Source organism: Benincasa hispida, chromosome 11 (assembly GCF_009727055.1).
Source record: "Benincasa hispida cultivar B227 chromosome 11, ASM972705v1, whole genome shotgun sequence".
NCBI classification, from domain to species: domain Eukaryota; kingdom Viridiplantae; phylum Streptophyta; class Magnoliopsida; order Cucurbitales; family Cucurbitaceae; genus Benincasa; species Benincasa hispida.
Window position 1 is genome coordinate 82,062,792 of NC_052359.1, and position 25,624 is coordinate 82,088,415.

Below are 25,624 nucleotides of genomic sequence, written 5' to 3' on the forward strand. Positions count from 1 at the left end.
TGGTAGACTAATTTGGCTACTCATATGGTAACTCCACCTCAAATCCGGTGTTGGATGACCCTCCTTCATCCTCTACCTTTTTCTTATTTAGCATAAACATCTCCTATTCCCTAAAGGTGATGTCTCTGCTCACTAAGAACTTCCTTTCAATAGGATGCCACATTTTGAACCCATTGACAGCCTCTATAAAGACTACACACATACACTTGACTACTCTGACCTTTAATTTTCTCTTATTTTGGTGTACAAACCCTACACATCCAAAGACCTTGAGGTTATCTAGGTTAGGAGGATGATTAGTCCACTTTTGCTCAGAGGTAAGCAAATCTAAAGATGTGTAGGGCACCTATTTAAGGTATACACGGTATAGGATACAGCTTCTACCCAAAAACTTTCCCCTAAGATAGCATCAGAGAGCAAACACCTAACCCTTTCCATTATGGTTCTATTTGACCTCTCAGCAACCCCATTTTATTGAGGTGTATATCTCACTGTTCTATGCCTAGTTATACCATTCTCACTACAAATTTTATCAAAGTGTTCATTTCAAAATTCAAGCTCATTATCAGTTCTAAAGTATTTTAACCTTTTAGATGTTTGATTTTCTATCATAGTTTTCCATTCTTTAAACTTCCCAAATACTTGGTCCTTAGTTTTAAGAAAGTATATCCAGCTTTTCCTAGAAAAATCATCTATAAAGGTTAGAAAATACCTTGAGCCACTAAGGCTTGGTGTAGGAGATGGTCCTCATAAGTCAAAATGGACATAGTCCAAAGCTCCTTTGGTGGTATGCTGAAATTTTGTGAATCTTTGTCTGGTTGCTTTACCTAAGATGCAATGCTCATAAAAGGAAAGATGCTCACTGATACCTTTAGGCAGGATTCCTTGCTTGGACAGAGCTTGCATCCTTTTCTCACTAATATAGAAGAGTATTTTGTGCCACAAGTCAGCCTCTGTTAAGCTTATTGTTGAAGTTGTGTAGGCACTTGTTATCATCTCTACTCCTCTCACAATGTAAAGGTCATTGACCTTCTCACCAACTAACACAACTTTGGAATCCTTTATCACTTCAAGAACTCCACCTTTTCCTTTGTATTCACACCCAATGGAGTCCAACATGCCCAAAGATATCAAGTTTCTGTTGAGCAAAGGTACATGTCTAACATTTCTTAGAAGCTTGATTGATCCGTCCTTTAGTTTCAAGGACACTGAACCAACCCCTTTTATCTTGCAGGCTTCATTGTTGCCCATGTACACTAATTCTCCATCTATTTCCTTGTAAGTATTAAACCAAGGTTTGAAAGGTGTCATGTGATAGATACATCTAGAGTCTAGCACCCAATCATGCTTCCCAAGAGGACTGATTTGATTGGTTTGATTTCTGGTGGAGGCTAAGGCATCAAAGTAAAAATAGGAACCTTCAACTACTGATGCTTCTAGTTGTTTCCCCTTCTGATCCTTCTCTTTTTCTTGGTTTTTCCTTTTCAGACTGTAGTAATCTCTCATCAGGTGACCTTTCTTCTTGCAGTAATTGTATCTCAACTTGGTCTTAGGCTTGTGTTCTTCACCTGACTGGTTTTTATTCCCCTTGGACCGGTTTTGCTTATTCTTCCCCTTGGCAAATAGCCCCTTTGCACTAGGCTGCTCCTTCTTGACTGACTGAAGCTCTAACTCTCATGTTCTTAATGCTGAAATAATGGTATTTGTGGTGACTGATTCTCTACCATACTTCAGAGCATTTTCACCTCTTTATAGGCTTTGGGTAGAGAGTTTAATAGCACAAAAGTCTCATTCTCATCACCAATTTTCTCACCAAGGCTCTTGAACTTTGAGACTATCCTCGTGAATTCATCCAAATTTTCTAAAAGAAGCTTGGTAGAATCCATCTTGAACGTGAAAAACTTCTCCCTCAGATACATCTTGTTGAGGAGATCCTTGGTAGCAAAAAGACCTTCTAGCTTGACCCACATCTTGTAGGTTGTGTCTTGATCAATTATTTACCTCAAAATACTGTCACTAAGATTCAGAACCAGAGTCTCATATGCTGTGAGCTTCAAGTCTTCTCTTTCTTGTGTTGATAAGGTGATTGGTAGTGTTGATGGGTCCAAAAGGGCCTTGTATGCTCTTTGTTGTCCAAGAATGGCTTTGATTTTGGCCTTCCATAGGCCAAAATTGCCCTTCCCATCAAAATTCTCAATCTCATACCTTGCAACAGTCATTTTTTAATCGGACAAGTATCCAGTCTTGATTTCTTGAAAATCTTGAAGCTCCAAGAAAGATGACCTTGATGACCTTTAAACGCTCTAATACCACAAATTGTTGGGCTGATGACCCTTCACAAGTTCCAAATACACAAAATCAACTTTTGAGAGATGAAGAAATGGCTCAAAATAATTCTGCCAAATCCTCGATACTCAGAACTCGATGCTCGACTGCTTGCTACTCGATCCTCGATCAGAATTATGTTCTTCATCTGACTAGTCTCTATTAAATTCTCGATGCAACTCGATGACAACAGAGCTAATACTCGATTGTACTCGACGATTCTTGAACAATACTTGGTGCAACTCGAAGGTGAAAACGATGTACTCGGACCTCTTTGAAGCGATGAATCGATGCACGATTGACTCGATAATCTGATTACTCAATGCGATTTGAAATATAAACAAATGGCGTGTAATTTGCAGTAAAGAATTACTCGATTGAACAAGAAAGATAAGGGAAGAAGAAAGAGACACAGTGTTCGTGTGGTTCAGCAAGGTTGCCTACATCCACGGGAAGATCTGAAATTGTTTTACTTAATGAAGATTACTTACAGATTTGTTGTTTGCAAAAAAAAAAAAAAACTAAGAAAATGATGATAACTCTGTAATTTGAATTTGAAATCAGTGGTATTTATAAGGATATACCAGTTGGCCGTTACAAATGTTAGCTATAAACAAACAGAAATCTGAGGTACTTGAGTCAAAGCTTCTTCACCCTTATAAGTAATTTTTCTTATTATATCTATTAGTTGATATGAAAACATATATTAAAGGCTTGCCTAAGCTAGATTAGAGAGGAGCATTCATGCACTGTATACATGTGGGTGTTAGAGCAACATCTTCATTAGGGTTAAAACCAAAATTTTAATATGTCATTGTGAGAGACTAAGTAAAACCTGACAAAACCCTTGAATTCTATTAAGGCAAAATATCTCATACCATTGAAGATAGTTGTCCTCCTTTATAAACTCATGATCATCCTCTTATTTAACCAATGTGTGATTTTGGTCACATTCCCAACAAACTCATCATCCATCAGAATTCTTCATTTCTTGATCCATTTCTGATTAGTAGCCTTCCTCCTTATAGCAACAATCTCAACTATATAGTTAATATAGGTTGAAGAACACAAGTGATTTATATCTCTTAAATAACCGATCATACAATAAAATGATTATTATTTTCTTTGATGTCTATAGGAATATTAAAATGTAGTTTTCCCATATATTAAAAGATATAAGTTATTGTTTAGAGTTGAATTATTATATATTAGTGTGTCACATTTCGTGGGAGCTCCCCCTTTGTTCACCAAGTTATCAAATAAATCATCCCCATGAGGTGCCCCCTTTTGATAGGAAGCTTTCTGTTATGTCTTCAATGGCCCTTCATGGCTTGCTTTTTCCCCTTTTCTTGTCCTTCCTCTTATAATATGTTTAATTATTGTTACCTTTTGCCTCTTATGATATTTTACATCTTTTTCTTTTTCTTTTTTTCCTTTGTTTTTCCCCTTTGGTTTAAGTGTTTCTTCCTATACAGATTGAGTGTCTTACACATGAGGAGGATGCAATGATTTTCCTTTTTGCTGGTTTCTACTAGGTTAAAGTAAGGTACTCTCTTCTCTTCTTCTTTTCTATATAAAATTAAGACGAGTAATTCATGCATTTCGAGATGTTCTATCTATATGCAACACACTCTCATCACACTCTAAAAAAAATTAAAATATTTTTAAAAAGAAGTAAGAAAAATTTGTTATATGACAGATTATGATTAGACAATTTAGTTTGACATACGAGACAAATTAGGATTATCTCTAGAATTAATAAATTATTGTCATAATAATAATGTAAAAATAATGGTGCAAAATTACGAATAGAAATATGTTTTAGTCTCTAATTGTTTGAGTTTCTTTTGTTTTAATTATTATTTTAATCTTTGTTTTTAAAAATTTAACCTTTATTTTAGCATAGTTGTTTGGAAAATTCTTCAAAATAGCCCAAATGATTTAGGGTCCTTTTGGATTAAAAAAAATATATGTTTTTATTGTTTACTTTAAAAACAGTTTACATTTAAACAATCAATTCAAATAAACATTTAATTGTAATTACTTTTGAAAACAAGTTCAATTATAAAAACATTTAATTATTTTGTTTGACACAGTACTTCTTAAAAGAGATTTTAATTTAAATAGCTAATGTTTATTTTTCAAAATAATTTAGAATCGTCCCACTAATTAAAAGGGAGCATATTACATTTAAATCGAAAAAAAATAATGAGAGAGTTATAATGAACACGGAAATTACACTAGGTGGCAATTTAAGAATAGGATATTTAAAATATGTCACACACTTTTTTCATTTTGTAGATATGATATTTTTTAATGTATGAAGTGTATCGAAGGTATATCAGTAGTGTATCAAGTGTGTATTAGGTGTATCATGTATATCCGTACATTTTTTACATTTCATGGGTTGAACTTGTTTTTTGCCATTTGTGCAAAAAGTAATAAATCTCGACTATGGGTCTAATTTTTAAACTTATTTTACCAAATCTGCCAGAAATCCTACAAAAATTGTAGAGAAATAAATTTAAAAAGAAAAGTTTAAGAGAAAAATAAATAAATAGAAATAAGAGGAAATTTTTTTAAAAAAATATATCAAATATAGTCTTTTGAGTCCTTTTAAAAATAAATTATCCACTATATGGTCAAAATTTTCTCATTTTAAATACATCATAGTAATTTTAGCAATGACAAGGGTGATGTTGGATTATTTTTAAATGGGTCCTTATATTTAACCTATTTCAATTATATTTTTTTCATCAATGTACTTAAAAAGGTATGATATTTATTGTAAATTGGTAGAAACTTTATGAAGAGAAAAACTTTAGGTAAAGCTACTAAACAGAAATAAGTCACTCTTTTTTCCAACTTCTTAGTAACTTATAAGAAGCCATTAGAAACTTTCTTATCCTAATAACTTCTAGTGACTCACTAATTAATTTCATGTTTGGTAAGTTCATATTCAATCAATTATAACAAAAAAGAAATAAAATATATGAGTAAAATTGAAAAGAATACTCAAATTAGGGACTAAACAAAGATTGAAAGATAGCTTTAAAATTGCACATTAAATGAACATTAGTGTAGTATGTTTTCCAAACATCTCTCTAGTATTTAAATATCAAATCAAAATATTGAGCAAAACACTATCTATAGTTGTAGGATTTAGTAATAATGATTTGGCAAATATTGGACAAATGATCCATCACATCCCTTCTTTAGATGTCTTGTCTACTTGATTTTGATTTGAACATCCTTAGTATTATGGCCTCCACAAGTGCCATTAAGGGCATTTTGTGTCCCATAATAGTTGTTACTTCACCTTTCATCTATCCATATTTATGGCAGGTTTTAAAGGTTAATGTCGATAAAAATTATGATATCTTAGTGTTAAAAAAATGTAAGAAAATTGTGACTAATATATAAAAACCTCATTAAAATATTTAAATGAATAAATAAACATTTCACCATTTTTAAAATAAATGTAAAATCATTATTATAGATATTAAATTTACGTTATCTTGGATTGTCGAGTGTTGAAAGATATATTTGTCTATCTTTCTAAAGCTCCATTATTTTTATGTGGCAATCAATTAGCTCTTCAGTTTGCCAAAAATCATATTTTCCATGAACATATTAATCATGTGGAGATTGATTTTCATTTTGTAAGGGAAAAGTAGCTTCACGAGATACGCAACTTCATTTCATTTCTACAATTTAGCGGTCTACATATCATTTTACTTAGACACTAATCATTTACTATTTTTGAGATGCAAACTCATGGCTTCTTGGTGCTAGGGAATAATAGAATATAGGTAGATCAGTTACTAAGGGGGTATTTGGGGCAAAGTGTTGACTATTGTAGTCCTAGGTTATTATAGTTGGGTTATAATAGTTTGTATTTGGGATATAGATTATTTTAGTTTGTATTATAATAGTATGTGTTTGAAATGTAAACTATTTTAGTTTGAGAATGAAATAGTAAACAATGTAACAAAGAATAAAAAAAATTATGAATGTAAAATAGTAAAAATTATCGCAAATAGTAAATACTGTAGCAAATGACGATTTTGAAGTAATGTTGACGATAGCTAATTGGGGAATACAAAATAGTATTTACTGTAGCGAGGGGGTTATTATAGTCTTAGGATAGTTTTTACCCTAAATACACCCTAAGAGAACATTTGGGATAAAGACTATCCTAAGACTATAAAAACCATCTCTTGCTACCGTAAATACTATTTCGAAACATCCAATTAGCTACAGTCAACACTATTTCAAAATCCCGTTTACTACACTATTTACTATTTGTTACAATTTTTACTATTTTACATTCATCATTTTTTTTATTCTTGGCTACAGTATTTACTATTTTTTTCTCAAACTAAAATAGTTTACACCTCAAACAAACTATTGTAACTCAACTCTAATAATCTAAGACTATAATAACCAACTTCTTGCCCCAAACACACCCTAAATGGTTAGGTTCGGTTAGTTGTTGTTAGTTTGTTACAAATTTGTTTAATTATCGGTTAAATTCTCTATATCTAAAGTGTATCATCCCTATAAACACTTGAAGAGACTTCAATTAATAAATTGAGACATATTATTCATTTTCTTATTATCTTTAATATTTTTATCAATTTTTTATGACAGACATAAATAAATATTGATTCACTCTCCATGAAATTTGTTTCAAGTTTTTTATCCAATTAACTTCTAATAAACTTTACCAATATATACAGAATTACTACTTGCTTGTCATTCTTTTTCATATGGGGTGTTAGTACTTTAATTTATATAAGTTGTAACTTGAGATTATACCCCTAAAAAGCCTGTTCGATCTGAATTTTATATAAATTTATAAATTTAAATTTCATTTTACCTCCTAGTTTATCTTCCTTTCTTATCATCATTCAATCTTATCAAATTTTCTTTTTTATTTTATTGTGTGTACTTCCACATTTACAACACACCCATCATTATTATAATCAAACATAAATTCAAGAATTACGACGTGATGATGAAATAAATAAGAAAGATTATATTATGTTTGCAATTCTTTTTATACGACAGATCCATTTCTTAATTGCTATTATTATTATCTTATTCTATTCTACTAATCAAATGATAAATGTATTGAAAACTAAAATTATATCAAAAGATACCCACTTGTAAAATTTGTATATTTAAATAAAAGGAAGAGTAATTATTATCAATTAATTATAATTAAGGTGGCTTCTTGGGTAGAATGTTTGTCTCCTAAATGCCTTCTTCATTACTTCATGCCCTTCCACTATTTTTTTTATGTATCTCATGCATACAAGTTTTGATATTATTTTAATAGCAACATAATAATTAACTATAAATTTAGTTCTAAATACTTGTGAATTTGTTCAGTTTATAACCTTTAAAAATTCCAACTAGAATATTTTCCTATTATACAAGCACCAGAATGACATACTTCTTTTTTTTCTTTTATTTTTAAACAAATACTCCATAAAAACCCGAAGCTCAAAGGGACAAAAGATGACAAAGATCAATATTAATTACATCCAAAAACTTAAATAGGGAAACAAGTCCCCAGCCCTCCCTAAGTCTTCCGAATTGGAAGAGACGAGAGAACCATAATGAAACTTAAATTCAGGAGTGTAGCGGATTATATGGTGAGCAACTTGGTTACTAATGCGAGGATAAAAGGAGAAAGAGACATTTCCTAACATCCTCACCAATATAAGAATTTCATCAATTGTGTTCTTCACCTCAGTGAAATTAGACAAGTAGTTGTTATTCACCTCCCACGACATAATTCTTAAACATCATTTATTAAGATTTGTTATGAGTAATTTTGGACCCGAAAAAATAGGTGATCAATAGCTGAAAAATGTTGTTTAATAAAAATAGGTCAAAGATGAGAGTAGATCTAGTCTCAAATAATTCTACGGTCAACCAATCCTTAGACTAGTCATATCTAATCCTAACTTACATTCTAATCTTGAGACGATAAGGAAACCTCAGGACATTCTCTTTATAAATACATAATTAGAACTTTATATGAGATAAGTTCAAGGTTTGACTTCTTCCTCATTCTACATTCTCCATCTTAACTTTGACAGCGTAATCTTTTTCCTATGTTTTTGTAAGTCCTTTGTTCTCTAAATTAATAAATTTACCATCGTTGAATCACGTTAAACTCATGCGTGTTTTCTCATGTCTACATATTCTAGTATCAATAAAGACATTTATATATAATTTTCTTCTAAAGTTCTAGAATCATTTATAAATAATATCTTTGTTGTGTTTTTATAAGCTCAATGATTGAAAGAAGAAAGTATTTTCTAATTGAGAAAAGACTCAATAATTAAAGTATATTTGTAATTGATTATTACTGTATTATTGGTGTTATATAACTTAACGTGTAGAGGAATAATACATGATTAAGAAAATTGGCTCAAGATTAGGGGAAATAATGAATTAGATCTACCTTTAGTTAGAGTACATATCCATGGAAATTTTATACTCATATCTTTAACCAAACTATATAGTTGCTTCAAATATCTCTTTAAGTATAAGGTTTAATCAATGCCAAAAGCCAATTCCTTTTTCCCAAAAAAAAAAAATATTAACAAAAATTATCAGACTTTACAAAAATATGTTAAATTGCCAATTAAATCTAAACTTGCCAATTGACAATTTAACGAAGACTAACTTAATTAACTAAATAAAAATCGTGTCAAATTATAAGTTAAAAAAAGTTCAACTTTTAACCGTACACTTTTTAAGTTGTTTCAATCTTTATCCTCGACTTTCAATTTCATCAAATTTTGATCGATCTTCCATTTTCATTTCAGATGATGATGCTATCTTTTGGGGTTTTTGTCGTTTGAATTTGGCTATCCTTCATTAAATTTTGGCCCAATGAAGTTCTAGTTTCTTGGGGAAAAAAAAATAAAATGTTGATCTTAAACTTGCAACTTATACCTAAGATAAGTTTTTATTTGAAAATTTATTAAGAAAATTATTCTATATACTTTCACTGAATTATAAAACATTTGAATGATATAAAATCTATAAAATTCTAAAGAGAGAAAAAAATATTGATTTTTTGTTAAATTTTTGTGAGCTTTTGCAAAGTAATTCAGTTGTGCATTACTCAAAACCTATATTTTGGTACAACTTGATATTATTCAAATTCTAAAAATGTTAGTGGATAATTAATTAGTGAACTGAATAGTTGGTAAAAAATGCAACATTTAGCAAAATTTAGAGTCCTGTTTAATGAAAATGAAAAAATTAAAGGTAAGAATTGATCCAACGTAACAAGTTTAATAGTAAAATTTGATTTTTTTTTTTTTTTTCCTAAGTTCTTATACTTTATAATAATAATAATAAGAATAAGAATAGTACTACTAATAATAATAGTTATTATTATAATAATGATAATAATAACAACAACAGTAGCAGCAGCAGCATCTTATCTATTTTGTTTGTGTACCATGAAAAATATCAAGATCTCAACTACACAAAAGTTTCAAGAAAAATATCGATAAAGTATCTAAAAATATCTACATGTGGCCAAAAATTTAATATCCTAAGTAGTAGTACTTTTTTAACTTAATTTTCAAAATATGAACACTATAAATAAATAATCCATATTTGAGAGTATTTTTTAAATAATTAAAATCACTTTTGTTAAGCACTTTTAATCACTTTAAATCAATTAATATTTAATTTTACACTTTTAAATATTTTGAGGGGATTCAAACTCCAACCATAATCTCAGGGTCATTAACACATCTCGGATGCAAGTTAAGCTATTATCACTTTTAACATAAAATTGATTTTACCTATTTTAGGAATTTCAAAACCAAAAATCAAAAGTCGGTGTTTTCAAAAGATAAAATATACAACATATTCAAATGGTAAAAGGTGATCAATCATCATTTCTCCACGATAAACTCTTGGATTTCAATTCCTGTATGTCTTGCTTCTCCTTGCAATCTCAAGAACACTTCATCACCAACTTTAAGTGAGGTAACAGGGATCGATTTCTTCTCATTTCCTGCACAGCGTTGCAAGCAATATTTGGCAAAAACAAATAAGCAAATCAGTAAAAACTCCTGATTTGAAACAAAAAATCTAAACTTGAAATGACACGAGTTAAAGACGACCTCGACCAGGGCAGACTAAGGCAACTGTTTCCGCATTCTGCAGAAGGATGCTGTAAGGAGTTTGCTCATCTGAATCTCTCTGCAAATAGTAAATTATTCTCACAAGACATTTCCAGCAACAGACCTACTAAATTAAACTGAACTATCCAAACATTATCGATAAAGGAATCCCGATTGTTATTCTTATATATTCCGCGGTTTCTGTTATTGTCATGTGAATTATGTTTTCAAATTGAAACTTTCAAAACTTTACAAATTGATGTAGGATTATAGTCGATTTCATTTTGTTTCACAAAAATGGACAAATAGAATATTTCAGCTGTGGATTGTAACGTTCAAAGTACAAAGCATAGATTTCAACTTGGGTATGCGTATGATTGGCCCGAGGAGTTTGGAAGTGGGAGTTATGAACTCTACTCCTTGTTTGGCCCAAGGAATTGGTGGGTCCACTACCAAAAAAACATCAATTTTATACCTTATTCGACTTCTTACACTATGGACCCTAAAAGTTTACAACTCCCAGACTTCATAACTTCTTACTCCTCAGTCCTCTATTTCACTCCTAACCCCAAATACCCTCTAAGGAAGTTGAGTAACTTAAACAAACGAACACAACATTTTCAGTTTCCCCGTTCATAGAAACATCAACAGATTTTAAACTAACATGCAAGATTTGGATAGCAACATGAGGCGCACCTTTGCCTGGACAAGGATCAGCTGCCTGGTCTCGATCTTTACACGTCCAACAATAGCGGTTCGTTGTCTGCCTTCTTGATCAACTACAATTACCTCTTTGCCTGCATGTAACTCGGAAAGGTAGCTAGTTTTCCCTCCCGGGACAGCTACATAGGCATGGACAGGTCCCTGAACATTCACAAGATAATGAAAAGGCTACAACAGAATATAGTGCCATTCTTACAGCTTGCTCTGAGACTACAATTGAGCCAGAAGATAACTGTTGAACTCACAGCATTGACACGAAAAGGCCGGCTAGCAATGTAATTTGATTCTAAGCATTCCGAGTGAACAAGGAACAGTCCTCTGGCATAGGACCCGACCTAAGGAAGAATTTCATCCCTTTTACACAAGAAACTTGGAGGCAGTAGAAAAATAAGAAGAGGATGGAGGATTACAAGAAGCCCTTCGCCGGGTCTCATGAGACTACAGAGATCGACACAAACTCGATCTCCCATTCCAGCAACATGAATTTGAGTAATAGTAGCCTTAGTCAAGCTCAGAAGATTACTAGCTTCATTTCTTCTGTCAAAATAGTCCTGATGACATTATAAATATAACATAATAAGGAGCAAGACTTTGCACTAGAATAAATAAGGCAAAATAATAAACCACCTTTAGCTGAAAAACAGCTTCAGGATCTTCAACTTTCAAAATAACTCCGCCCAGACCATGTTCAAGCGCCTAGAAACACAAATGAATTCAATCATATTATAATGATGTCAAGAAAATTACACAGTTCTTCGGTTGTATTTATTTAGTCCATCTTTCTGCTCTGATACAGCCTCAAATGTGCACCTCAAGGAAGATTTGAGCTTCAATAGGAGTTTTCGAGATGGCAAACACTGTTTTCTGACTCCCCTGAAACGCTGCAACAATATTCTCTGCAGGTATTATCTGCACATAAAAACTAAGACCTATGAGTTGCTTTAGTTCAAATTGAGTTGCTTTAGTTCAAATGGGGAGTCCTAAGTTGAAAGGAAAGCACTTTCAAAATTTTCCAAGCTGTCTTTTCAATAAAAGTACTTTTAATATAGCTATCTGCAAGTAGATTTTTGTTTTGAATTCAAAACCAAACCTGCTGAATAAACAAGTCGCCCTGAATCCATCAACAAAACCCCATAACCACTTAATACTATAAATTCAAAAGCAGAGTGTTTATGGACTCATCCAAACAGATCAAATCCTTTTTTTACTCCCTACTCTAAATTATACATTCAAATTGAGCACAAATTACTGATATAGAGTAATGAAAAACCAATGTTTCGGATTTGAAGATCTCAAAACAAAATTAAAATAGTTAGAATTATGAGCAGCCTTATCAGAAATAAACTGTAAACCTGCCAGTCTTGTAAATCAACAACAACAATGTCTGCAGATGCATTTGCTGGTTGAAGCTGCTCCAACTGCTGGGGGTTAGAGACCTCAACGACTGAGGCAATTAGTCTACCCTCTCCATCAAAAACTCCATTCTCTTTGATAAAAAGAGGATGTATTAGTGCAATTGCTGCACAATCCAACACCAAACTTCAAAATATATACCTAATAACAAGTTCACAGTGATCATGGCACTCTTGAACTGAACCAAATATATCAGATCTGCTCCTCCATTTCAGGCTAAACATATCATTTCATCCCTTGTTTCACTTCTGTACTCAAGATATCAAAATTATAAAGCAAATCTCTACTGAATGACACCATCAAAATTATAAAATGGACTGGTGATTTGTCATTTAAAAGATATTGTTTACTAAAGCAAATGATTATTAAAAGGGCAATAACAGCATTTCATCATCGTGGCATCAGTCCTATAAATCATCATTTTCCATATAGCATCAACCAAGAAGTCGAAAGTTCGAATGCTTGAACTTAAAAAACATCTCTACTCCTTGAATTTATCTTGCCTAACAAAAGCTCATAAATTTGACAAAGATAAACAATAGCAAAAAAGAATCTATATTCAGATAAACAGAAAGTGAAACGTAAAGCTTACAAGACCATTCATCAGCAAGCTCCGTATTATGAGGCGAGAAGATGAAGGTGCTCCATCCCCTCTCAACCGCAGCCGTCATAACCTGCTGACACTCACTCCAAATCCATACCCCCTTGGACGCCTCAGTCGGAGACATTGCAGAGGGCAAGGAAGCGTAAGAACACTGTAAACGACTCACATTCGAAGATTTACATTCACCAGCATAGGCTTCGCCAAAATCCCTCGAAATTAGGGGCCGAAGTGTTAAATTCTCTGAGAACCTCACCAGAGATTAAGCGGCAAACGGGTAAATCAGTATCATAACATTAAACGAGAAATGGGATTCAAAATCTCAAATTGTTGAAGAGAAGAGACGGGAGAACCTGGTGTTTTGTGGTAGTAGCTGATGCGCTGTTTGGAAAGAAATGGAGAAACAGGCGAGGAGGAACAGAGCAAGGCCATGCCCATCGTTTTCTTCCTTGACAACTCTCTCTCGCTCGTCCCTTTGAAAGCCCAATGGCCCTGTGACCAAAAAAACAAAAGGGTGGGCCGTTATACTAGTAAAACGACAAGTCGTTTTGTTTGAAACTTTTTTTTTTTTTTTTAGTCTCTTAACTTTGAATCTGGTTCTATCATAGTCTCCAAATTTTTAAAAACTTTCATTCCAGTCCCTAAACTTTTAAAAGTACTTATTTTGATTTCTTAAATTTTTAAAAAGTACTCATTTTGCATTCAATATTTTTACTGTTCACTATTTTTTCAAAAATTCAAAGTCCACAGACCAAAATAGGATTTAAATTTTTTTTACAATATGTGTTTGAGTGGATCAAACTTCTAATCTCGATATTAATACATACTTGACGTCAATTGAGCTATATTCAATTTCGTTTTAAAAAAATTAGGCAAGGATCATCTGCATGCAATGGAAAATTATTTCTTTTAACCTAAAAAAGTTTTTACATCTCAAAACTAGCATCTTTTTTAAAAACTATATTTTTAAACTTCTTTTTTACTTTTTTTAGATTTTAATTTGAGGGTCTCACTGTTAAGGATACCAATACAGCCAGCCACATCATCAAAGGAAAATCCACTCAGCAGCTTCGTCAGCAGTGCAAGACTTCATAAATTACAATCTTACCTCTTTACCAAAAGAATAGGATGGTTACAACAAGTGTCTAACCATTTTTTTGTTGAGTTATTCTTGCATTCCCAAATTAGGGATTCCATATTGTATAAATACAACACCTATGTACATTTCAATATATAAGAAATCATAAACGAAAAGTTGGCTTGCCACTATCGTGTATTGTCTGCCTGATTGAAACTATCGTTTACCTTTCCTAATACTATCGTCTACCTCCTGACGTTATCGTCTACACGATATCGTCTATCTCTTGACGCTATCATCTACCTTCTTCAGACGTCATCGTCTACCTCCTCTAAACGCTATCGTTTATCTCTTGACGCTATCGTTTACCTGTCTAAGTGCTATCGTCCGCCTCTTGACACTATCGTCTACCTCTCTAGCACTATCGTTTACTATCCAGTCATATACCTCTTCGAACGCCAATGAGCACTTCGACTTCCCGCGTGAGTCCACCGTCTTCTTCAACCTCACTTTCTAACTTGATATCAGAGCACATAATGACCAACGTCAATCAAGGAAACCTGGAAGCCACCCTCGGCACATCTAACTTCAGTGGCCCACCCTTAAACCAACTTCTCAATCAGATAACCTCCATTAAACTTGATCGTAGCAATTTCCTCCTATGGAAAAACTTGGCACTTCCAATCCTTCGGAGTTACTGACTCGAAGGGCACCTGATCGAAAAAAAGGTTTGTCCCCCAATGTTTCTGTGGCAACCTGCAGTCGATGAGAGCATACCGACTAGATCAACTGAAGCAGAAGCTGCTCAGCGCAGCGCAGAAGGAAGCTCCAGCAGTGGTGCTTCCAGTTCGTCGACAGCAGTTGAGGTAAATCCTCAATACAAAGTGTGGATGGCTGTAGATCAACTCCTCCTCGGCTGGCTGTATAACTCCATGACACCAGAGGTTGCCATTCAAGTGATGGGATGTGAATGTGCAAGGGATCTGTGAACTAGCATTCAACAACTCTTTGGTGTTCAATCCAGGGCTAAAGAAGATTATCTGAGACATGTGTTTCAAACAACCAGAAAAGGTAATTTGAAAATGGAAGAGTACCTTCGAACTATGAAAATGAATGATAACAATCTTGAGCAAGCTGGTAGTCCTGTGCCACCAAAAGCTCTTGTTTCACAGGTATTACTAAGACTTGATGAAGAGTACAATGCCATCGTGGCCACGATCCAAGGGAGAACAGACATGTCGTGGCTTGATATGAAATCAAAACTTCTCCTGTATGAAAGGAGATTGGAACATCAGTCAAACCAAAAGACGACAGTAGACATCAACCAAGTCAGTAATGCATCAGTGAATATGACAAATACTAGACATGTCAACCAAAATAACAAGACCAATAGCAGCAATCAGTCTACTAAGGGAGGACAACGAGGTGGTGGTGGCCATGGCAGAGATCGAGGCAGAGGAAGAAACAACAACAAACCTGTGTGTCAAGTCTGTAGGAAGGTAGGACACATAGCGTTTTACTGCTTCAACAGGTATAACAGAGATTTTGTTCCTAATTCTCCTCAAAACAAGAGACAACCTTTCCCCAACAACCAGACAAAAAACACACAACCTCACCCAACGCCCTAGCCACTGCTTATGGAAGTAACCCCTTTCTGACAAGACAAGAAAACATGACTGATGCAAATTGGTATGTTGATAGTGATGCCTTCAATTATGTTACCTCAGACTTCAACAATCTTGGCAACCCGATTAAATACTTAGGTACTGAAGCAGTCACTGTAGCTAATGGTAATACTCTAGAAATTTCTCATTTGGAACTGCATGTCTGTCTAGTGATGCCTGCAATTTGAAACTGAATGATATGTTATGTGTGCCTGCCATAGCAAAAAATTTGGTCAGTATATCTAAGCTAACAAAAGATAATAATGTGTTTATTGAATTTCACACGGATTACTGTCTTGTTAAGGACAAGGGTACGGGACAAACAGTAATGAAGAGAATGCTTAAAGATGGACTATATCAGTCAAAATGTGCAGAAGTCAGCTCAAAGTCAGTAGGGAACGGAGTACTATCGCAACCAGTGCACAAGAATAAAGATCTGTCTGCTTTTAGCATATCTTCGAAGCATAGGGTGTCTAAGGTTACATGGCATAAAAGGCTTGGCCATCCTTCGTAAAAAAACACTAGAATTTATTATCAAAGCTTGTAATCTCCCTATGTTATCTAATGAAGAGCTCAAATTTCGTGATTCTTGTAGCTATAGCAAATCACACTCTTTAGCCTTCCCTAACTCTAACTCAAGAGCATTTGCAACCTTTGAACTTATACATACTGATTTGTGGGGTCCAACTCCTCTCTTTTCTACAGATGGGTACAAATATTACACTATCTTTGTTGATGATCACAATAGGTACACATGGATCTATCCTCTGAGATTAAAAAGTGACACACTTGCAGCTTTTCAACACTTTCTCACCATGATACAAACTCGGTTCAATACACTGATCAAGTCCCTACAGTCGGATAATGGTAGAGAATTTGTCAAGATACACAAAGTCTGTCATCAACTTGGCATTGCCTCCAGGTACACCTGTCCATATACGTCAGTACAAAATGAAAGGGCTGAGAGAAAGCATAGACACATAGTGGAGACAGGGCTAACCCTACTAGCCCAAGCACATCTTCCCTTACATCATTGGTGGGATGCTTTCTTATACTCAACTCTGCTGATTAATGGTCTTCCCACCCCTATTCTAAATGGACAGTCTCTAATGGAAGTGATGTTCAAAAAGAAGCTCAGGTTTGAGGAGCTTCGAATATTTGGGTGTGCATGTTTCCCCTGCTTGAGACCGTACAATTCATATAAGTTGAGCTATCACACAGAAAAGTGCATCTACCTCGGTTCGGCTACGAATCACAAAGGCTATAAATGCCTCAACCCCAATAGTAGGTTGTTCATCTCGCGGCATGTTGTGTTTGATGAAACTGACTTTCCTTGTCAGGTGTCTCCTACCTCTTCTAATCGTCTACCCACCAATTGTTTACCCAATGATCATTTACCCTCATCGTCTAGTGTCCATCCCACTGATCGCCTACCCACCAGTTGCTTACCCAACGATCGCTCACCTAACGATTGTTCACCTATCGATCGTTTACCCAGCGATCGTTTACCCTCATCGTGTAATGTCTAGCCCACCGATAATTTACCCAACGATCGTTTACCCACCACCCGCTTACCCATCGATCGTTTACAACCCATTTGTTTACCCATCGATCGTTTATCCACCAATCGTTTACCCTCCGATCATTTACCTCCTGACTCACCATCACCTACCGCCTAACCCATCGATCGTTTACCTTCATCGTCCACTGCCCAGTCTTCACCCAATACTATCCCACACCCTATACTTGTATCTACTCATCCCATGATTACATCGAGCAGGCAGCATCTTCAAACCCAAAATACTGTCCTCACCAAACCCACAAAGATTGGTCCTAACAAGCCCTCACGCAGTCATGAATCGCTGCTCAAATAACCACGCAGTGGACAAAGCGATGAGTGATAATTTCAAGAGCATCTGATGAAAAATCAAGACCTGGACCTTTAGTTCCTCCGTCCACCGTCATGATGACGATTGTTGGAATAATGGGTTTCAAGAATCAAATGAGTCATAATGGCTCTCATTCAAACGCTACAAGCACGGACATCAGTAGCAAAAGGCACCTTCCATCAAACTCCAGCATTGTGGATCTCTTCGAGAACATTTTAGTCCGTGGTAAATGTATCCACCATGCCGATCGTCAATTAGCCTTGTTGTATCCAAAAGGTGCAGCTGAGACAGTTAGAATTTCAATAACGCCTTCTTATGGTGTCTCTCGATGAAGAAGTTTATACATGTGCACAACCGCAAAGAGATTTGTTCATCCTCAACTAAAATCATGTCTGTCGCTTACACAAGACCATATATGCCTCAACAAGCGCCAAAGGCTTGGAGCAACACACTGAAAACAGCAACTATGTAGCTAGGGCTTTCAGAATGCTAAGTATGATAACATTCTCCTTCATATATCGAGCACTTCTGCCTGATACTCTCACTGGTTTTGTTGATGATTAATTATCACCAGCTAATTGATCCACGGGTAATCAACAAGCTTGTAACCAGCCTTGGACGTCCAAGTTGCTCTAAAGGATCTTTGGCCAACTCCATTACTTCCTTGGAGTCCAACTGCACCACTATTCGCAAATGGAGTTCTATTGAATCAAGGAAAAGTATGTCGAGGACCTACTACAACCGCCTGACCTTGGAGATCTAAAACCAGCACCCTTTCCGAGTGTTCTATACAAGCAACTCTCCATCTTCGATGGACCTTCTCTTGACAATCCCTATATCTATCAGAGCAACCATTGCGCCCTACACAATACTTATACCACACGAGACCTGACATTACATATGCGGTTAATTCATTCTAAGTCAGTACTTAAAGCAACCTACGGACGTTCACTGGCAAGCAGGAAGAGAGATACTAAGATATGTGAGTGGCACTCGACACTTTGGCCTTTACATTCAACATGGGTTCAACCTGTCTTTTCTGGCCTTCTCCGATGTCGATTGGGCAGTCAACATAGACGATCGAAAATCAATTGCTGCTTATTTGCATCTTCCTTGTGGTGATCTTGTCTCCTGGTCCACAAAAGAAACAATCCGTTGTTGCCCGGTCCAGCACAGAGTCTGAATATAGAGCGCTTGCTCATGCCTCTGCAGAAATCATTTGGGTGCAATAACTACTGTCTGAGATTGGGTCAAGCATAAGTCGGCTCCAGTCTCTGTAGTTGACAACCTTAGCCGGTGCTTTAGCCGTCAATACTGTTGTTTCATGCCTGGACCAAGCACATTGAGATCGACATTCACTTCGTTCGTGATCAAGCCCTCAGTGATCAGCTTGATGTTCGTTATAAATACCATCCTCCGATCAAATCGCTGACTACTCAACCAAGACCATTAACAACTCACTAATTCTTCCACCTTCGATCCAAACTCGGTGTAGTAGAACTACCCTCTCGTTTGAAGGGTGATGTTAAGTATGCCAACACAGCCAGCCACGTCACCAAAAGAAAATCCACTCAGCAGCTCCGTCAGTAGTGCAAGACTTCATAAATTACAATCTTACCTCTTTACCAAAAGAATAGGATGGTTATAACAAGTGTCTAACCATTTTTTTGTTGAGTTATTCTTGCATTCCCAAATTAGGGATTCCGTATTGTATAAATACAATACCTATATACATTTCAATATACAAGAAATCATAAAGGAAAAGTTGGCTTGCCACTATCGTGTATCGTCTGTCTGATTGAAACTATCGTTTACCTTTTCTGATACTATCGTCTACCTCCTGACGCTATCGTCTACACGATATCATCTATCGTCTACCTCCTGATGCCATCGTCTACACAATATCGTCTATCTCTTAACGCTATCGTCTACCTCCTTCAGAGGTCATCGTCTACTCCTCTAAATGCTATTGTCTATCTCTTGACGCTATCGTTTACCTTGTCTAAGTGCTATCGTTCGCCTCTTGATACTATCGTCTACCTGTTGACATTATCGTCTACCTCTCTAGCACTATCATTTACTGTCCAATCGTATACCTCTTCAAACGCCAACGAGCACTTCGACTTCCTGCGTGAGTCTGTTGTCTCCTTCAACCTCACTTTCTAACTCTCACGTAGCTAAAAATCTATTTTGTCCATCATTTGAGTGTCTTCAATTTTACCTTTACCTAACTTACATAACACAACTTTTCATACCCACAACTTCAAATGTTCCATTTTATTTTGATGAAAAAGTTATACTTAGAGATTCATAATGAGAGAATTTATTTTCTTCCTTTTTCTTGAGGTCCCTTTGAGACAGCAGGTATGGTGTTTGTTTTCATTCATGTGGTTTATGTTGTTTTCTATTTTTGTTGTTTTTAAGGGAAAAAATTTTGTTGATTGGGAGGGAAAGGTTGTTTTTAACCCTTTGGTGTAGGAAATGTCTTTCAGGAAGATGCTTTCTGAAAGTAAGAGAGTCTGCAATCAACCAGTGATTGAAAATAAAGTCAAACATCATTTAATTTATTGTATATCAACGTTAGACATGATAACAAACTAGTATGCGGACAATTGCTAATAAAACTGAAGTTTAATATCAACGATATCAACGATATATCGCTGACATGTTAGAAAACAACTCTATAAGTTATCAAACCTCTCATATTACCAATACAACACCAATGTTTCAGTCGGTGTTATAAATATTTTCAACTATGGTTGATGTCATTTTTGCAACTTTTAAAACTTCAGAATGTCTATTTGAGCCTACAGTAATTTCATATGGATACACCTCAAAGAAGGGGGTAAAATAGATTAGTTGAACTGATGGAGAAAGCTAAGCACTCTTCTTTATTTCCAGTCTCCACATTCATTCCATTGACATGGTACATAATATAGAGCTTCCAAAAGCTAGAAGGAAGAGGAATCTTATTTTCAAAGCTACATCAGTAAAAACACATTATGAAAGAGGTTAACAAAAAAAGACTTTGTCAGGTAAAATAGGATGAAATTCACTTAGTTGAGAACTTGAACAGCATAATGTGATTGTAAGGCTTCTTAGGAGTTACAATGGTTGAAGGAAAATTGTGGTGATTGACTGCATCAGGAAAGCCTTGAGTCTCCAAACAAAGCGCAGCATGAGCTTGGTACACAAATCCTCCCTTCCCTTTTACATCCTTTATATAGTTTCCTGTATAGAACTGCACACCAGGAGCATTTGTCAATAACTCCAACATTCGTCCCGATTTCTTGTCGTGCACAACTGCTGCTTTCTTCAGTTTATATTCCCCGGTGCCATCATCAAGAGCATAGTTTATGTCATAGCCTTTTGGAAGCTTGTTTATTCTGCTTCCAACCGTCCGCGGCTTGAGGAAATCATATGGAGTTCCTTTGACAGGTTCTAACTTTCCAGTGGGAATGAGATAGTGATCGACGACAGTGATATCGGATCCAAAGATCTGAAGACGGTTTGATAGAATATCACCACTGTTATGTCCACCAAGATTCCAGTAGGTGTGTTGAGCTAGATTTACAGGAGTAGGCTTGTTTAGAGCTTTGGCATTCATTGTTAACTTCAGTTGGTTGTTTGCAATGAGTGTATATTTGACAGTCACCAAGAGATCACCAGGAAAACCTGCAGGAAGAAAGGCGAAACAAGCAAGTTTGTAAGAGACGATTCGAACATCCTCAACAGGATCATTCATGATTAAGAGATGGTTAGAATGATTTGCTCATCATCTTTCTATTCTCACCTTCTTCACCATCGAAACTGTGGTAGGAAAAAACGATTTGAGGAGAGCTCCCATCTTTCTGATACTTGGTCACTTTCCATACAACATCACTGAAACCTCTAGTGCCACCTAAGGTTTGTAATCACATATGAGTTAGGTGTCAATGTCGACAGAAATGCCAAAATCTCAAACTTCAGTTGATATTTTGAGAAAAATGATATCACCCCCATCATACCATGGAGATGCTTAGATTTATGAAAATATCAACAAAAACTTACATCATGGTACATCAGTTAACTTGGCCAGAAAAGTTCAGAAATAAACCAGATCAGAAAGTATCAAGTTATGTGAAATAATGTACCATGAAGTGTGTTGTTGCCTTCATTAGCAATCAGCTTGTATAGAACTCCATCCAGAGTAAATTTTGCACCACCGATTCGGTTAGCAACTCTTCCAACAATCGAACCAAAATACGATGTATCGTTCTACAAAACGAAGAAAATTTTCATTTGTTATTTGAGTTTAATAAGGAAAGGAAAATTTTCAAAGAGGAAACTCATAGATCAAGGAACACCAAGCTTAAGAAGGATAATATTTTGACCCTATGGCTTTCAAAGATTCAATTTGGTCCCTATGACTTTAATTTTCTTTTAGAGTTTCCATAATTTGGTTAAACAATCTGATAGTTTTATCTCGCATCATTCATAGACATAGTATTACCTTATACAAATTGATAACTCAAGATCTCCTTTATTTTAAAAGAGAGTAAAAATTTTAAGAGAGAACTCAAAGGTCAAAGATCACCTTGCTTCAAAAGGGTTAGCATTTCATTTATCAATGCCTCCTCTTTTTCTGCAGGAGAAGGATTTTTTTGGCTGATCCTATTGAAAAGAATAATATTCCAACTCAAGAAATATTAATTCCTTTAGTATGATATGCAAGCAACATTAGAATGAAAAAAGTAAGAGTGTTAATGACTTCTTAGGAATTAATTAATGTTTAACAAGAGGTCAGAGGCTCCATATGTCTATTATTTTAATTTATTTGTCTACACAATTCATTTTTATTATATTTATCAAATATGTTGAATATAATATTAATTCTAAACAAGCAAAGGTAGGGCACACAGAGCTCCTACTTATTAGCCTGTTTAGGACGTTGACATTTTTTTAAAAAAATATTACAACTATTATAAAGAAAAAACACACACACATATCATGGTAAAACACCTATTTAAAAGGGGGGAAATTGCCAATAGAAAAGATCAAAAGAAGAATCTAGGTTAAGTTACAAGTTTAGTCCCTAACCTTTTAGTTTATATTTATTTAGTCCCTAAACTTTAGAAGAAGTCTAATAGATATTTGAACTCTCAATTTTATATCCAGTAGATTCCTAAACTTTTTATTTTGCGTTATTATAAGTTCACAACCTATTTTGAATTTTTTTAGAATTCATAGACTTGCTCCATACAAATTGAACTTTCATGTACCTATCAAACATAAAATTCAATTTGATATCTAACAAATCAATACATGATTTAAAATTTTAAATATGTTAAGAATCTACTAGAACGAAAGATAAAAGTTTAGGGACCTATTATGAAAATTAAAAGTTCAAAAACTTATTAGATACAAACATGAAAGTTGAAGGAATAACCTTATAATTTAACTAACTTACACCAACATGTGGGAACATCGTTCTAAAGGAAAGACAAATCACAAACAGAAAAGAACAATCTACAGCCAAAGTTCTCTTTACAGGCATTATCTTTCTACTATCATAGCAAACCTCAATTTGTTTCACCTTAATTGTTGCATCATTCTACTATCAGCACAAACCTCAATTTTTTCTCACTTTAAATATCACATCTTAAAGAATTTGGGCCAGGCTTGTTTAATCATGACAAGGTTATGAGATATTTTTATTCCCTATGGCTTTTTACCTTTCAAAAGATGGAAAATGGGAGCAATTATAAACCAAACAGAAAGCCAGAAACAGGAGTAGAAGTATCAAACTTCACAATCAGAGTGTCCCGTTGGAAAAACAAGGCTCAAAGCAGCTAAAACAAGCCATATGGAAAAAGAAAAACCTCACCTGATACTCCTGAATGGAATCATACCCAAGAACAACATCATCCAACTTCCCTGAATGAAAAAAGAAAAATCCCCCATAAGAGAAAAAGGGAAACAAAATAACAAACACAAGAACGGAAACCTTAAAAACCCCACAAAAAGATGACCAAAATGGGGACAAACCATGCTTGTCTGGGACAACAAGAGACACAATAGTGGCACCCCAGTTGGTGAATTTCACTGAAAGGTCACCTCTCTTAAGCTCAAATATCCCAATCTCCCCTTTCTTCTCATACCCATTAGCAAACCCAAAAACAGATAAAGCAATAACACAGAGCAAAGCAAGGAAAAATTTGGCCATATTTGCCCAAGAGAGAAGAAGTCTTGCCCTCCTCCATATCTGCTTCAGCTGCCTTATAAAGAGAAGCATCGAAATGGAAGAAGAAGAAGAAGAAGAATAAAAATCGTGAAACTGACAGACCCATCTGGCTGGAAAGAGACATGTGAGTGCTGGGTTTGACTTAGAAAACAGAAAAGAGAAAAATTTATTATCATCAAATTGAATTTTGGACGTAGTGGCCCCAACTTTATTTTGCCCTTTCTTCAATGGCAACAAGTCAAAATGTGTCATCTTTCCAATGATTTTTCTTTGGGAAAAGTATATTTTTTACGGGTGATAGATAAGATAAAGTAGAAAGTTTAGTCCTACTTATATTATAAAAATAAGTGATTAGGACCATGTATAACATCATCTTTTCAATGAATAATCATTAGTATTTTAATGATCACTGTGAATTGCTTCAATATAAGAGAAGGGACCAGCTGTAAAATGAATTCTATCTTGCCATAAAAAGTATATTATCCTTTTATGTTAAAGATCCCAAAAATTAGTGTTTAAACTTTATTTCATGGGAATCCTAGATGTTAGGAGCATTTAAATTCTCATGTTTATAGTGAATAGATGAATAATAGTTGATTACAGCATGAAAAATTAACCCTATTTAGATAATTGTATATATACAAATCAACCACTAGTGGTCTAATTTGAATAAAAAGAAATTAGATATATCTTAGACATAAATTCTCTTAAAAGTGATGTATAATCATGTTTTGTGAAAATTTATGGATGTTCTTTATGTATAAAGATAAAATTTTACGTTGAACGAATAATGAAAAGATCATATCATATGTAAATAACAAGACTTTTTGGATAAATCTAAAACCAAAATCATGAAGATTATGTCTAATATTTAAAGAAAAAAAAAAATCTACCTAGTTCATGTTTGGTTAATTTACTAAAATAAAATATTTAGAAGTACTACAGAAACAAAATAAAAATATGGAAGGTTTTAAGATTCAAAATAGAATTCAAAACATACTTTTATTTTATTTATTTATTTTAAGATGAAAGAAGAAGAAGAAGAAGAAAAAAAAAAAAGGAAAATGATGAAGATATTTATTGGGGGGAGGATCATTTTCCTTAGCACATGGGACATAGTTAATTGGACTTTTGAAATTGCTAATAAATATTGACATGAAGTCCTTATGAATTATGATGTGGAAATAGCCAGCTTTAAGATTCTTTTAAATCTTAACGAACAGTGTTTAAAAAAAAAAAAAGGATGACTTATCTGCTCACCCATGAAGAGTACATGAATATATATCCTAATGTTTTTTTTTCTTAATACTAGATGATGCAAGTTGTCATGTTTGAAGCTAGATATATATGTTCTATTTAATGTCATTTTTCATGGCACAAAGTTTGGAGATTTTATTATAGACCCAAATTTTTTAAGTTTGTTATTATTATGTGTTAATTAATATATTTAGGTTTAGTTTCATTGGATTCTTCCAGATAATGTTAATTTATTTGATTAAGAAATAGTATTTAAGAATGGTAAGTTGTTTGAATTCTAAAT

General features: G+C 34.3%; 2 protein-coding genes across 2 annotated transcripts; both read right to left on the reverse strand.

Moving 5' to 3' along the window:
• Positions 1 to 10,125: 10,125 nt before the first annotated feature.
• On the reverse strand, positions 10,126 to 13,739 carry LOC120090059 (3-dehydroquinate synthase homolog). The gene is made up of 10 exons (XM_039047545.1): positions 13,584 to 13,739; positions 13,222 to 13,473; positions 12,569 to 12,735; positions 12,027 to 12,125; positions 11,844 to 11,912; positions 11,627 to 11,767; positions 11,462 to 11,551; positions 11,190 to 11,357; positions 10,494 to 10,572; positions 10,126 to 10,384 (listed from the first exon to the last, which is right to left on the reverse strand). The coding sequence occupies exons 1-10, from the start codon at positions 13,666 to 13,668 to the stop codon at positions 10,263 to 10,265; spliced, it is 1,272 nt and encodes a 423-aa protein (XP_038903473.1). The 5' UTR covers positions 13,669 to 13,739; the 3' UTR covers positions 10,126 to 10,262.
• Positions 13,740 to 20,712: 6,973 nt separating this feature from the next.
• Positions 20,713 to 24,150, reverse strand: LOC120089767 (galactose mutarotase-like). Its single transcript, XM_039047157.1, has 5 exons — positions 23,889 to 24,150; positions 23,728 to 23,777; positions 21,995 to 22,118; positions 21,655 to 21,762; positions 20,713 to 21,536 (listed from the first exon to the last, which is right to left on the reverse strand). Exons 1-5 carry the CDS (start codon positions 24,133 to 24,135, stop codon positions 20,914 to 20,916), a joined length of 1,152 nt encoding a protein of 383 aa, XP_038903085.1. The 5' UTR covers positions 24,136 to 24,150; the 3' UTR covers positions 20,713 to 20,913.
• Positions 24,151 to 25,624: the final 1,474 nt, after the last annotated feature.